The sequence below is a fragment of the Antennarius striatus genome, chromosome 13, assembly GCF_040054535.1.
Source record: "Antennarius striatus isolate MH-2024 chromosome 13, ASM4005453v1, whole genome shotgun sequence".
NCBI lineage: Eukaryota > Metazoa > Chordata > Actinopteri > Lophiiformes > Antennariidae > Antennarius > Antennarius striatus.
Window position 1 is genome coordinate 5,619,789 of NC_090788.1, and position 13,445 is coordinate 5,633,233.

The 13,445-nt window shown below is 40.2% G+C and overlaps 2 protein-coding genes across 2 annotated transcripts; one reads left to right on the forward strand and one right to left on the reverse strand.

The window, feature by feature from the left end:
- Positions 1-168: 168 nt before the first annotated feature.
- LOC137606115 (unconventional myosin-XIX) lies at positions 169-10,630 on the reverse strand. Its single transcript, XM_068331205.1, has 24 exons — positions 10,418-10,630; positions 9,288-9,435; positions 8,718-8,866; positions 8,302-8,415; positions 7,610-7,742; positions 7,466-7,535; positions 6,498-6,600; positions 6,330-6,426; positions 6,155-6,231; positions 5,906-5,996; positions 5,617-5,782; positions 5,425-5,498; positions 5,225-5,346; positions 4,962-5,075; positions 4,608-4,784; positions 4,399-4,536; positions 4,139-4,246; positions 3,984-4,054; positions 3,808-3,887; positions 2,784-2,947; positions 2,555-2,684; positions 2,192-2,277; positions 1,218-1,541; positions 169-1,122 (listed from the first exon to the last, which is right to left on the reverse strand). The coding sequence occupies exons 1-24, from the start codon at positions 10,472-10,474 to the stop codon at positions 1,009-1,011; spliced, it is 2,907 nt and encodes a 968-aa protein (XP_068187306.1). The 5' UTR covers positions 10,475-10,630; the 3' UTR covers positions 169-1,008.
- Positions 10,631-11,012: 382 nt separating this feature from the next.
- On the forward strand, positions 11,013-12,938 carry pigw (phosphatidylinositol glycan anchor biosynthesis, class W). The gene is made up of 2 exons (XM_068331875.1): positions 11,013-11,082; positions 11,428-12,938. Exon 2 carries the CDS (start codon positions 11,431-11,433, stop codon positions 12,907-12,909), a length of 1,479 nt encoding a protein of 492 aa, XP_068187976.1. The 5' UTR covers positions 11,013-11,082; positions 11,428-11,430; the 3' UTR covers positions 12,910-12,938.
- The last annotated feature ends 507 nt before the right edge of the window (positions 12,939-13,445 follow it).

Consider the following 13,445-nt stretch of genomic DNA (forward strand, 5'->3'; position numbering starts at 1 on the left):
CACTGATTTTTACTTCAACATTTAAATATTAACATAATTCAAGTTGTTCCACATTGATCTCTTGGTGTCACTGACAACATAGAGGAATACAAATTTCATTCTATAAAGTCTTGAAGACAGCCGACACATTTAGCTAGAAAGTAAAAGGAAACAATGAATAAAGACAGCTTCCATATATGCCATTTAATCAAAATTAACATCATTACTTTGATGAATATTTTGTAAATAAAACAAAAAAAGCTCTGAATATGTACATTCTGATTATAATAAACCTGACGGATAAAACGACACATTTTCTCCCACATAAGAAAAACCTTAGAATACTTTGGTATATCAGACAGCATTAAGGCTGATGCTTTGGACTGCAGAAGAATATAAAGATCCCTTCATGCACAAAGAGCAGCAATGTGAACAAACCAGGATTAATGCCTTCCCTGCTTTGACATGAGTGATGTGTGTGCTTGTTCAATGTTATTTTACATGTTTTAATGTACATATACATGTGCAAACCTAGCTTAATTTCTTTCCCCCTAGAATAAATCATACAAGGTGGAAGAACAGTGATGTGATAACATCAGTTATCATATGCATTAGAATTAGTTTACACCACCCACAATAAAAAAGGTGATTTGGAATTGGGTGTAGATTTAAAGAAAGGCACAAAATAATAACAATGAGACAAAAACAGTCCCTGGGTTTTAAAAGGTGCAAATGTTTGGCAGACTTTCACGTTGTTCAGTCAGACAATTTCTGTGTGGGACATGAGCAGGGTAACACTTTATCATCTTACCTGAGTTTAAATTATTAATATGCATGGGTTCAAGTTTTACAGGTCTTTGTACCCTATCATAATAGACTGGCATAATCTTTTTTTAAAAAATTAAAGCTACAAACAGTTGCTTTTACAACAAAAATGCTTTTTCTTTTTTTTTTCAAAATGACAACTTCAAAGCTCAGGCTTGTTGCTCCAAGTTGGTCCCTAAATTGTGTTAATCATATCTTTACTGTTTACAAAGTTTTCTCCAGCAGGATCTCATTGAACCCTGTAACGTCACTCTTCATGTCCGGCTGCCTGTCAGCATAGAGAAGTGGAGATCTTTGATAGTGTAGTTTTACAGATCCCTGAGGAGAAAAGAGAAATGAGATAATTAAATTAATACAGATTGACTGATGATTTCCATCAGCCCTAACAGAATTTGAGAAGACATGCCCTCCACCTTGGGTTGAGCTCGTATGGAAGCGAGCTCCTGCGTGTACTGGTTGGTCTCCACCTTATACTCTCCTCTCCTGGAAGGCAGGCTAAGGGAGGCCATCACAGACATCATCTTCTGCAGGCCAGTGGCTGTTAGAGACACAGTGATGGACGGGGCCGAGGCCAGGGCCAGGCCCATGGGCCAGCCTCGCACCGTGACAGGCTCCTGAATGCTGGAGAGCTGTACTGAGCCTCGCTCCCTGAGAACAGGGCTGAACGCTGGCACGTTCTCCGGAGGAAGGTCCTTTGCATCGTCCAGCTCATCTTCAGCCAGAGATTTTAATAACGCCTGGAACAAAAGAGAAAAAAACGTTCAACTAGCTACATTTATTTATCAACACACACAAATTATACAAATGCATACTTGCAAACTAGACTTCTTGTTATCTGTTGCCCCTGGAGACTGAGCATCACACTCCTATAACTTCAAACTCTCACTCAAAATCATGCAGCATACTTCCACACATTCTTGCCAAGTGACGTCACTTGAGTGTCTTTATTATTCTTTTGCTAGTCAAAAAATTTATTTACAACTGTCTATTAGAATTCAGTGAAGTCTGAGATGTGTACCATGTCCCTTTCATTAAAAAAAGATGTATTTAATAGAAATGTAATGTGCGGCATTATTAAACACTAAATCCATGGACATAAAAAGCATCTAGACAAACCGCTCTGGCACACTTTAAGTATAGTTTTAATTAAAGACAACAATGCAAGTGGTAAAGGAGAAACTGGTTAAATGAACAAGGCAATAAGGAAGGCAGACAGTCCTGACTATCCAGGGATTTTTAGTTCTGACAAAACAAACATGGCTGCTCGCTATAAAAATATTTTGATGAACACGATTTGTCTGCTTTTGGTTTCAAGCTTGTGCAGTTTTAAGATAGCCATGAAGAACACAAGATGTGGAGATACAGTTTATGTTCTTCTGCATCTCACCCTCCATTTCCGCCAAGTGCCCTGGATGACTGCAGCTGCTCTGTTCCATCTCTGGACCTCTCTCCTGACCAGCCAGGACCGCACAGCTACAGGAGGCACAAAACATTTCAACATCGAATAAAGACATCCATTCTAAATCTGTGCCATGTGGACAGAGATATTTATGGACTCCCAATAATAAAAGGAAGCACCAAAAGAACATTTGTGATTAACAGATAATCAGATTCGGCGTTCTGTAGCTCCTGAAGGGATAAATGGTGTCAGACTCCAAACATTGTGTACAGACTGCAGCTGGTCCCCAAAGGGCCAGACAGTGAGGTCAAAGCCAGCAGATACAAACACTCAGCAGTATTATGAGTTTACCTGCTTGGATAAGGGTAACAGACTGCCGCCGGATATGGCGTCTGCGGCGTTGGTACCGCCGCCAGCAGCATTGAATGGAGAAGGCACACCGGGACAGGATCTTCTTCCTCTGATCCTCCAGCAAATCTAGCTGTGAGACAGCAGCCAAGTAGGGCAGGACTCCGTTGATTCTTCTTAAGTTACAGAAAATTTGCAAAACATTCCCTTGATAATATTGTGACTGACTGACCATTGATTGGGTGAGAAAAACCTTAGTCCTTCCACAGTGCACCCACGAATTATGTTTTTCACTTTCAAGGTTGTGTGAGCAGTCAAACGTCTTGTGACGTAACACGACACTGAGGAGTTTCTGCACGTCTTGGCGAAGAATGTTGCTGCGTTCAGCCTCCACATCTAGGACAGACAAGCATTAAAGCGAAGTGTGAAACACATAAGTCGAACACATAAATGCAGCTTTTCAACTGTGTAGAAACACAGTTAAAAAAAACAAGTATTTGTTTGATGGTTGACTTTTCAGTGGGTCAGCCTATGAGCAAAAAAATTATTGTATTCAACAGTACAACTTTGGCATGGTTAGGATGAAGTCCCTGCATCTTTCAAACCTACAATTTTCCAAGTTGTCCACCTTGGTTTAGCATGATTTAACTTTTGCTAATTATTCATAAAATGCAGATAAGGTGAGGATGAGATAAAGAGAAAATGTCATTAGTTTTCACTTATTTAACATGTCTGTGACACAATTATAATTTTAGAGTCATTGTTGTGACACAGTTGAAGGGAGAGGACGATTGAAGCAGGCAGGTTTCATCCACTGTGTATCATTAATGAATAAAGAATATCAGAGCATTCCATCTGATAGCTGCTGACATAATCCAGTTAGGAACAAAGCGGTGGATAAACATCATCAACCGTAGAGCTGCCATCACATTCACAAAGTAACAACGCAGTTGGTTAAGATGAATAGGAGTCCAGACATGCCACAAAGAGACATATGAAACAGCATGCAAAGCAAGCCCAAAGAGCCAGGGCCTCAGAGGTGCATGCATTTACCTGGAAAGCTCATAAGAAGTTGCAAATTATGTTAGAAAGTCCAGATTTTATAGGCCAAGTAGAGAGTAGAGACCCGAAGATCAAATTTACTAAATAGAGGAAAAGAAGAATTAACCAGCAAACCTAAAGAGAGAAAACTGAGTCATTTTTGTATGCAGTAAACAGACACTGACTTTATGTGAAGCATTATAAACTGTACTTACCAGGACAGCGATTCCCTGAAATGACATCTGCATATTTTGCAATCACTCCATAACGTTGCATGAAGCTTTGGAAAGGAATTCTGCACAACACAAATTACAAGTCAACCAGAGTCTGACGAGAAACTAAGCTACACATATTGTATATATTAAGAGTAAGTGAGGGAATAATGAATCACCTTATTGGAAAACCAGCAGCACTAATATGAATAGTCTCCACAATCCCACAGGCCTCCAGCTGCAGGATGACCTGACAGCAGAGAGGATGTTAAAATCTGTCCCATAAACACAAGGCAGACGTTAACAGTCTGAAGTGTGACGGGAGAACATCTACCTCCTCCTTTTTGAAGGTCAGCGGCTTGCAGTCTGGGTTTGGTTTGATGCAGCGAGTGTAGTGAGGAGTTGTGGTGTGCAGGATGCTCATGAGACTCTCCAGAGAGTTCTAGAATCAGACATTATCATTATCAGAGCGCAAACACAAAAGGAACTTTGCAGGCAACCTGTTGCAAGCAGAAGATTAAGACTGTCGAACATTACATTGATTGACTCTGTTTCAAATCTTCATGCAAAGTCTGCCCATCCAAAACCTCCCACCTTGAATTTGGAGACCACTGTGACTTTACTGAGTCCTTTGGAAGCTGGGTTGTCCTCCTCAATATCGGCGAAGATCTGTTCCAGCAGGAGGTTGTCAGACTTCTGAAGCAGGTCGATGAGCTCTGGTGGCACCGGATCCTACAACGCAAAACCCAGTCAGAGATGGCCGGTACGTTCGGTGGTCAACTCTCGTTTTAATCTTTCCTTACCTTGTTTTTCTCCACCATCCCTTGTATCTGGTAGGTGACTTTGCCGGCGTAATGATTCACGGTGAAGTGCGGCTCCTTGCTAAACTTGTCCCAGCTGATGTTGGCATTATTGCAGAGCTCCTTTTCCAAACGAACCCTGAATGTCATTGCGTCTGAAGCTCGATTGAGACGAGTCTCCTGCAGGAAGGACGTGTAAAAGGTTGGAAATAACGCTAAATCATTGCAGGGCTCAACCCCCAAAAATCACTGCAGTCTCTTCAGCAAGGAAGCAACAGGTTGAAGGATTACAGGAAGATTATTTGTACACAAAATAACCAGGATTCAACTTAAAACATAAAATTCATTACAACATGCCTCATTAAGAAGAGTAAACAGGCTGACAGGGCTTCCCTCTATAAGATCCAGACAGCTCTGGTTGTCTTTATATTTGACAAAGGACCACTGTAACCCCTCCGACACATATTCCTCCTGGGAAAAGCAGAAAAAAATACTCAAATACAAGGCTTTTTTCTGACATTACAAAAGGAACAAGACGTGATTCAATAAACACATTTCTGACAGCCCTCATCTGGCATCAATACAATAAGATGATCATCGTCAGAGGAACTGTTACCTACCTGCTGAGCTCTGAGATAATGGGCCACAAAGTGTTGCTGCAGTTTCTCGTTGGCATAGTTGATGCACAGCTGCTCCAAGTTGTTATTGTGGAAGCACTCAAACCCGTACACATCTAAAACACCTGATCACAGAGGAGAGGCGTGCTGGTGCTCAAAAGAGTGCAGCAGAAATTACATAAAGGATGCAAAGATGCTCTTACCTATGAAGTTGCACCAAGTAGATTCGTCTGCACGTATGCTGTCGTTGATGAATGTAACCAGCCATTCAAACAGTCTGGGAATCAGGGACACGCCATGAAATACAGACACATCTCCCTCATTGTTTATTGTAAAAACAAGGCAATTTCATGTTGGTTAACATGAGTCATAATCAAATTTCTGTGTCATTTTACTTGGCGTAGATGACCTTGGCCAGACAGTCTCTCCTTGTGCTGCACTCTGACAACGAACACGGCTTTAGCACGCTCTGCTTACCCGCCTTCAACATCCTAACCCTTAAACATGTCTGGAGCTGCTCAGCAGGAATGCAAAGCAACTCAGCAGCCCTTTGCAGGAAGTCTGAAAGACAGGCAGGAGGATATGACTCACACCTCACCGTTAACGCTGTTTGGGTGATCCTAAATAAAGCTAATTTTAAGCATCAATGACTGCATACGATCACCAATGACAAAAATCTGATACCTTTGGACTGTTCATCAAGGTTACAAGGTTGTGATTCATCAGAAGAAGAGGTGAAATTCACATTTCCCAACTGCAGAATCCCTGCCAATATCTGTGGTGAATTAAAACAGACTTAAATGCTGTGTTCACAGAAAAAGTTTTTAAAATTTTAAATAGATTTAACCGCGCCTAACGAGCATTTGTAAGAAATATATAACATTCAAAAGCGCACAGTTGTGAGTAGATTCTAAGTCTAACTTGTCCTCTTACCTTGAATATCTGTCTCTGTCTTCCTACATCGATGCCCAGATGAACCATCGCCTCAAGCGTCTCTTCAAAACAATCCTCTGTGAAACCAATGGATAGCAGTTACAGTAGAAATCACACAATAGTGCTAAATTAACAGAAACAATTGTCTGAATGCAAATAAAAAATTAAGACCAACCCTCAATTGTTTTTTCAGAATTTGGGAGCCACGCAAACCACTGGCCGAGCGGCATCTTCCACTCCTTCCTCTGCTCGTCTGTGGCACCTTTCATCATCTGACAAGCAACAACCCAGTATTTATAGTTTGATGTTAAACTGAAATATCAAATGACAGTTCTCAACTCACCTGGTAGAAGATGTGGAAGTTCCTCTCATTAGCCGGTTGGCAGGCCACCCTGGTTTTCTCCAGCAGGTAGGTCTGCACAGACGCCCCCACCAGCAGCTGACACCTTTAGTCAACAACACGACCCAAATATTAAACTGACCAGATATAGTTTTAACATCTGTCCACTTCAGTTCAGCATTGTGAATATTTATGGATCCTGAAAGCTAAAGACATAACTGTCACAACATCTGGTTTACTCTGATGCAAACACTGTTTAAGTTCATTTGAATGCAGAGACACACATCACACTGTCTGTTAAAAACGATTTAACTGCTGAAATATTAACTGTTGTGTGTGTTGAGTCAAAAAAAAATTTAAACTCTGCAAAAATAACAAGAGAATTCAGAATCATTAAAGCCTTCTGGTAAATCCATACAAAACATTAGGCTTCCGATAGAAGAGTTTGTCGTCCGTGTTCCAGCCTGTTTTAATGCATCTTAAATGCGACTTAAGCTGCGTTCACATCTGAAGTTTTTTGTCACACTGTTGTCCGCTGTTCATGTTCACTTTTTGTTTTTGGAGCACCTTGATGTTTGGAGTCGGCAGAATGTCGCCCGAAATTGGACTTTTTATCTCGGGCAGTAAGCGCATTTTCACTCTCACCATCACTTTCCGTTCAAATTTACTTTAAACATACATTTTACCATCGATTAAAACTACAGATTTCCAGTAGATAGTAAATCATGCAACCCATTTTTCAAAAAACAGTCACCAAATTAAATGAATTGCAGATAAAATCCACAAAATAGTCAATTATTGTAACTTTGGTAAATGAGATGCAATTAATGATTTCTTTCTGTACATAAACAAGCTTTGTGTTTGATTTTCCCACTCATTCACCTGTTAATTTGTACATAGAGGGAGACAGATGTGCTAAGAGAGGCCACATGCTAATAAACATGTTGTGCTCCAGGCTCAGCTGCAGGTACCTGTCTAGCTGGAGCTGGATGTACTTTCCAAAGCGACTGCTGTTGTTGTTCCGTAGCGTGCAGGAATTACCTGCATGGAGGGAAAAGGGTTCAACGAGGGACTTTCTATACATAAAATGAGACACAAGCCATCAGTTTACTCACCAAAAGCTTCCATGATGGGGTTGGAGTCAAGCACCCTCCTCTCTACCCTCTCCACTGTGTCCTGACTTTTCATCACCAAGGAAGAGGCCGCCACAGTGGCGTAGTATTTCATCAGGCATCGAGATGTCCATGTCTATAAGGACAAAGATTATTGGTAAAGATTATTATTAATGAAGATGATGATGATTGAAAATGCTTCAGTAAATGGTTTAAGTACAAGGGAGAACACTCTCACATTTCAGAGCTGAAATCAGAAAGGTTCTGTTTACTCAAAGCAAACCTCCAGTAGTGCCAAAAAACAAAGCATCACGTCCTTTGAAATTATGCACTAAATCTCTGAGCATTTAGTACATAATTAAAAAAATCAAAATTAAACTAAAAAAACTAAATAATTAATTGTTGATGCTGAAATGGCAGCAGATATAAACACGTAGGCTGCCCTTCTCTTCTTATACCAGTCAAAGAACATCAAAATAGGAATACTGAACCTTTGTTCCTGACAAATTTAGGATACTGATGAATGAAACACACAAAGTTCATAACATGTGACAGCATATACAGACACAGTTTAGCCCATAGATGTCGACCGACCAACTTCAACAGTTGGATGTGTGGAACTGCAGTAAAGGAAGCGTCTAACAGTTTGCAGCCTGGATGTTGAAGGAATGTGTTTTACGTTTGCATAGGTTTACCTTTCCTGCACCGCTCTCTCCACTGACCACCAAGGATTGATTCACCGGTTCCAGCTGACCCTGAACGTTCCTGTAGGCCTCTTCTGCCACAATGAAGATATGTGGTTTGAACTCCTGTTGATAAAAATACAGGTTTGTGACGACGCCGGCTTGGACTGCAGAAAGAGCCTCCCAAAGGTTCAAGTTTCAGCAGCAAATGAGGAAACTAAGTGTTTATGTTTGATGTGACCACAAAACAATGTGATTTCTTCATTTGTCATGATAAAAACCTCTGTTTGATTTTGCATAATTTAATTTTGAAAGCCAAGGAAGTGTCATTCAACACAAACCCTCTATCTTCCCACAGATATATTACATACCCTGCAGAAAATATAGACGTTAGCTGAATTACAGGGAGATAAATGTGACTCCCAAACCTGGGGCTGAGGAGCGTAGTGATACTCCTTCATCACATCCAAAGAGTAGAGCTCTGGGATCGGCTGGAAAGGGTTGAGAGCCACCAGGGTGCAACCAGCATGGGTGTAAAAGACTTTCAGTCTGTACCTGGCCTGCAGACATTTCAGCACTGCCAGAGAGGGAAATTAAACATAAATGATCAACGGAAAAAACAGGCAAGTGAGGTGCAAGACCATAACATGATCAATCTACAATTGGAAGCAAAATTAAGCTAAACACAGAAGAAATTTAAGAATTGTTACAGCAGGAAACACAGCAATCAAAAATGCCTTGTTTATATTTGATCATCGCTGCAGGCTTTATCTCGGTGTGGTTAAATAATACACAGCAAATTCTACAACCCAAGGTGGCAGGAGGTGTAAAACATGAGTCGCATTGGCAGGATTGTTTTTTTTTAAAACACAGGCACAGTTTAGCATATAAAAGAATCTGGCATTGAAGATGTACACTATCATTATGTGCAGGCACCACCAGCACAAAGTCACATGGTTCTGTCACATTATCGTGTTTGATAAAGTTCTAGTTGTTACCTGTCGTCGGGGTCACCGGGTTGACTTTGGTGAGGTCGTCATAAGTGTGGAGTTGGTCTTCATCAGTGAGGAAGGCCTGAATTTCTCCCTCCAGGGAATCATTTAGGGACGACTGAGGAACATGGACCCTCTGGTTGAATCTTGTCACCTATGTGAAGGCCAAATGTGAGGTCAATGCAAAAACAAGGGATGTTGGATTAAAAACATTAAGTGACAATTGTTGTGTCAACTCAACGCTTACAGGAAGAAACAATAGTGAAGCATCTATAAATACATATTAATTTATATGTTATTGCTTTTGAGAAATCTGTCAAATCATACAATTTGCACGTATAACAGTATTTCTTCTAATATCACATGTTGTCTTCCGTGACACTGTGGTTAATACACTTGTGTGTTCATGTAACACACAAGTGTATTACATGGACATGTTGCTCAATGTGTCTCTGCAATTAAATCTGTCACAATCAGTCCACACTGACAAATAAATGCCAAGATTACGTGACCTGGAACTGCATTTAGTCTGACTTACAGTACTGACAACAATCTGATGAACTACATTCACACAGACGAGACTAATCCAATAGCAGTCAGCTTAGATCCCATCATTTAGTTGGGTCATTTTAAACCATGTAAATAATTGAGAGGTCATGAATTTAATCCAATATGCTACAAGAAAACTTTTCTCTCAATATGATGTATATTTAAGAGATCTAAAAGGACATTTAATATTTCATCTACCTCAGTACAGGTGATTAGTAAAAAAAACAACAACATCATACATTCACCTGTATAAGAAGCTTTGACCTTGTCTGCTGTTATTGCATTAGGAATAAAGCCCCACAACATTACAACACCCCCGGCCCCCTCCCTCAGTGAGTGTAAGCAGACAGGCAGATAAATCAACTTTAGGTCAAATCTGCAATTATGGCCTCCTTAGACTTTTTTTCATCTGATACATAACATTGAACTACTTTTGTTTTGTACCTGTGCTGTCATACCTTTCACAATACGAACAAACAACTAATAAACGTGTGCAGATATGGTTAAACTTTCAAATGACATTTATATTCAGTAACACATAAACAACCATATGTGAACAGCAGACGGGTGTTCCCGTGTAAACTCACCGGTCTCCTGCCATTCCTGAATCCTTCTCCCACGTTACGTTTGTCCGTAGAACTCATTGGTTTTACAGTAACTTTCGTGACTGTTTAACAACTCAAAGTTACGAATAACTACACCTAAATCCTACTCCTGGTTTGTAGCGATCCGAATCCGTGGTCCCTCAGCATTTTCCATTCCAGTTTGAAATTCCTGAAGGACAACTTCCCGTCCGTGCCTCCTGTCTGTCCGACTGCCTCTCAGAGACCCAAGCCACTCACATATTCCCGCCCTCTTCCTTAAGCTTCACGGACATGTTTGAAAATTGAAATTTGCAGATGTAAGTCTTTGAATTCAAATTCATCTTCATCTTCGACGTCGTATTTCCAGGACTTTTTATATCCAAAGGGGTTTTTTTTGTTTTTCAAAATTAGACACTAATATTACACTTTATTTATCTTTTGTTTGAGACACATACAATTGTATGCGTTCTAAAAGCGTATTTATAGAATAGTAGCACGAGTTGTATTTTTCTGATCTCTTTAATATGCTTAAAACTCCCGATAGTTTCGGAGAATCATATTTTCCGTGACACCTTGAATGCGGCATCTAACCGAATGCGGAAATAACCGTACGAAAAGTCAAGCGTACGGAGCATCATGGTTTCGACTGCCATTGACTGAAAATATCGGTACGTAGAATTTACATTTAGTATTCTTTTTATGAATATACATTTCCATCACCGCATAGACAAACCTGTAATGAATCTAGAACCAGTAATGCTTTTAAGTGTCATAGTACAGATGAACGAACTAGAACAACTGTCTGTGCTGAGGACTCGTGTAAAATTCTGTATTTGAAAGTTAACAGCTGACCTGAAGGTAGCTATTTCACTAAACTGAAATAATATCAGTTGAAGACTCGAAATATTATCTTACTCATTAATTCACGGTGGTTTCTCTTATAATGTCCTGAGTGTTAACGTAAAATAGCTTTGTTTCTTGCATGTAGTTGACATTAATTTGAATATTTGCAGGTCATGTCTCAGAGGGAACTGAAGGAGGCGTTCTTCCGTAATCTGAATGGCACCAGCCTGCAGGAGGTGGCACTGGGCTCATTCCTCAGCCCCCTGTGCCTCATCAGCAGAGGACTGCTTCTGATTCTCTACCATCAGGCCAACAAAACACATCTGCTGCCACTACCTGTGATTTCTCACCTGCTTTTAGACTTCTCTGTGCTTATTCTTCCTCTAGTCTTGTCGTGCACCCTTCTGAGCAGCCATCTCCACGAGGTTGCCATCATCGTAATGATTGTTTTGACTTGTCTATTATGGTATATCTGTCGAATCAACAGCCATCCTGTGAACACTGTAAGCGCCTTCCTTCAAAGTCATGTTCAGTTGCATCATGTGCCCTTTGTAACTCTCTTCAGGGTCGCTGTAAATGTGAAAACAGCCATCAGCATTCTTGCTGTAGATTTCAGTGTTTTCCCAAGACGATATGCTAAGACAGAAACCTATGGCACAGGAGTGATGGACTATGGCGTCGGTGGATTTGTCTTTGCAAATGCCCTTGTCTGTCCAGAGGCACGGAGAAAAAACACCTCAGAATCCAAAATGAAGCACATTGCTCAGCAGATCCTGTCTGTCTGGCCCTTGTTTGCTCTTGGTATGGGAAGGCTGCTCAGTGTCAAAATGACAGGTTACCATGAGCATGTGACAGAATATGGTGTACATTGGAATTTCTTCTTCACACTAGCCATTGTCAGAGTTGCTGCTTCTATCATTTTTACTGTTTTACCCCCCAGTCAATCATGGATCGTTGCCCTTCTGATAAGTGGAATTTATCAGTTCACTCTGGACACATCTGGGCTGAAGGCATTCATTATTCACAACAATGACAGAGCAAAGGACTTTCTGCATGCTAACAAGGAAGGTGTATTTTCCACACTGGGCTATGTTGCCATTTATATGGCGGGAGTTCAGGTGGGACTCTATGTGATGCAACCTAGATCACAGGTTAGACAGTGGGTCAAAGCACTTTTTAATCTCCTTTTGGGATGTTTTGTGCTGTACGCTGCTTTGTGCATATGTCAGACGCTTGTGGAACCAGTGTCACGCCGCTTAGCTAATTTACCTTTTTGCATGTGGAGTGTTGCTCAGTCTTTGTTTTTAATGTCCACCCTTGGGTTAGCTGATATTATCTTACTGTTTTCACAAAGAACATCAGGCTGTCATGTTGTACCTTCATCTTGGACTATGTGTGAAAAACAGTCAGACTCAGTCTCTGACAAAAAGCCAGTTGAAATAGAAAAATACTGCTTTGTTCAAGCTGTGAGCAGAAATCAGTTGTTGTATTTTTTACTTGCAAATGTCCTGACAGGATTGACCAACTTCACAGTGGACACTATTAATTGTAGCAGTTTAATTTCAGTGTGTGTTTTGCTTTTGTATATGTTAACAAATTGCACTATAATGTATGTTTTGCATCTGTGTGGGATAACTGTGAAGTTCTGGTAATTTTTTAATAGGAATTGAAAATCATGACACTTGAGACAATTTATGAGATTATCTGTAATTATGAAATTAGAATTGTAAAAGATATCTTCATATGTACTTTAATAAATATGTTGTTTAAAATGGTTCTCAGAATGAGTGAGGATGTGGACAGCATTCAGTCAACCATCTGTGTTTTAAAAACAGAGTATTTGCTGATAAATTATAAATCCTCTTTGTACTGGGTTGCCCTGAAGTGTTTAGTTTTTAGTTTATTTTTTTCGTACATGTTAATATAACGGACTTCACACCATCACATTTACAACAAAAAAAGGGCTAACAGTTAGAAGCCAATACGCTTGTGAAATTCCCGTCCCCCAGAATCAACTAATATCTCTCTCATTACAATATGTAATCAAACTCAGACATTAAAAGTTTGCAACCAGTTCATCCATTGAATTTTGACAGACGTTCATACTCTTATCCACTTCCAGATAATAGACTTTTAACCTTGAGCATAACCATGTTTACATTTCTCCTAGGAGAGAATGAGAGCTCCC

What these genes read in the sequence shown, in the direction of transcription:
- LOC137606115 (XM_068331205.1), bottom strand. Translation starts at nt 10,474, where the DNA reads ATGAGTTCTACGGACAAACGTAACGTGGGAGAAGGATTCAGGAATGGC. An exon ending in TTCAGGGAATCGCTGTCCTG is followed by an intron (nt 2,948 to 3,807) that starts GTAAGTACAGTT and finishes TGTCTGTCCTAG; the next exon opens with ATGTGGAGGCTGAACGCAGC. An exon ending in GCACTTGGCGGAAATGGAGG is followed by an intron (nt 1,542 to 2,191) that starts GTGAGATGCAGA and finishes CTTTTGTTCCAG; the next exon opens with GCGTTATTAAAATCTCTGGC.
- pigw (XM_068331875.1), top strand. Translation starts at nt 11,431, where the DNA reads ATGTCTCAGAGGGAACTGAAGGAGGCGTTCTTCCGTAATCTGAATGGC.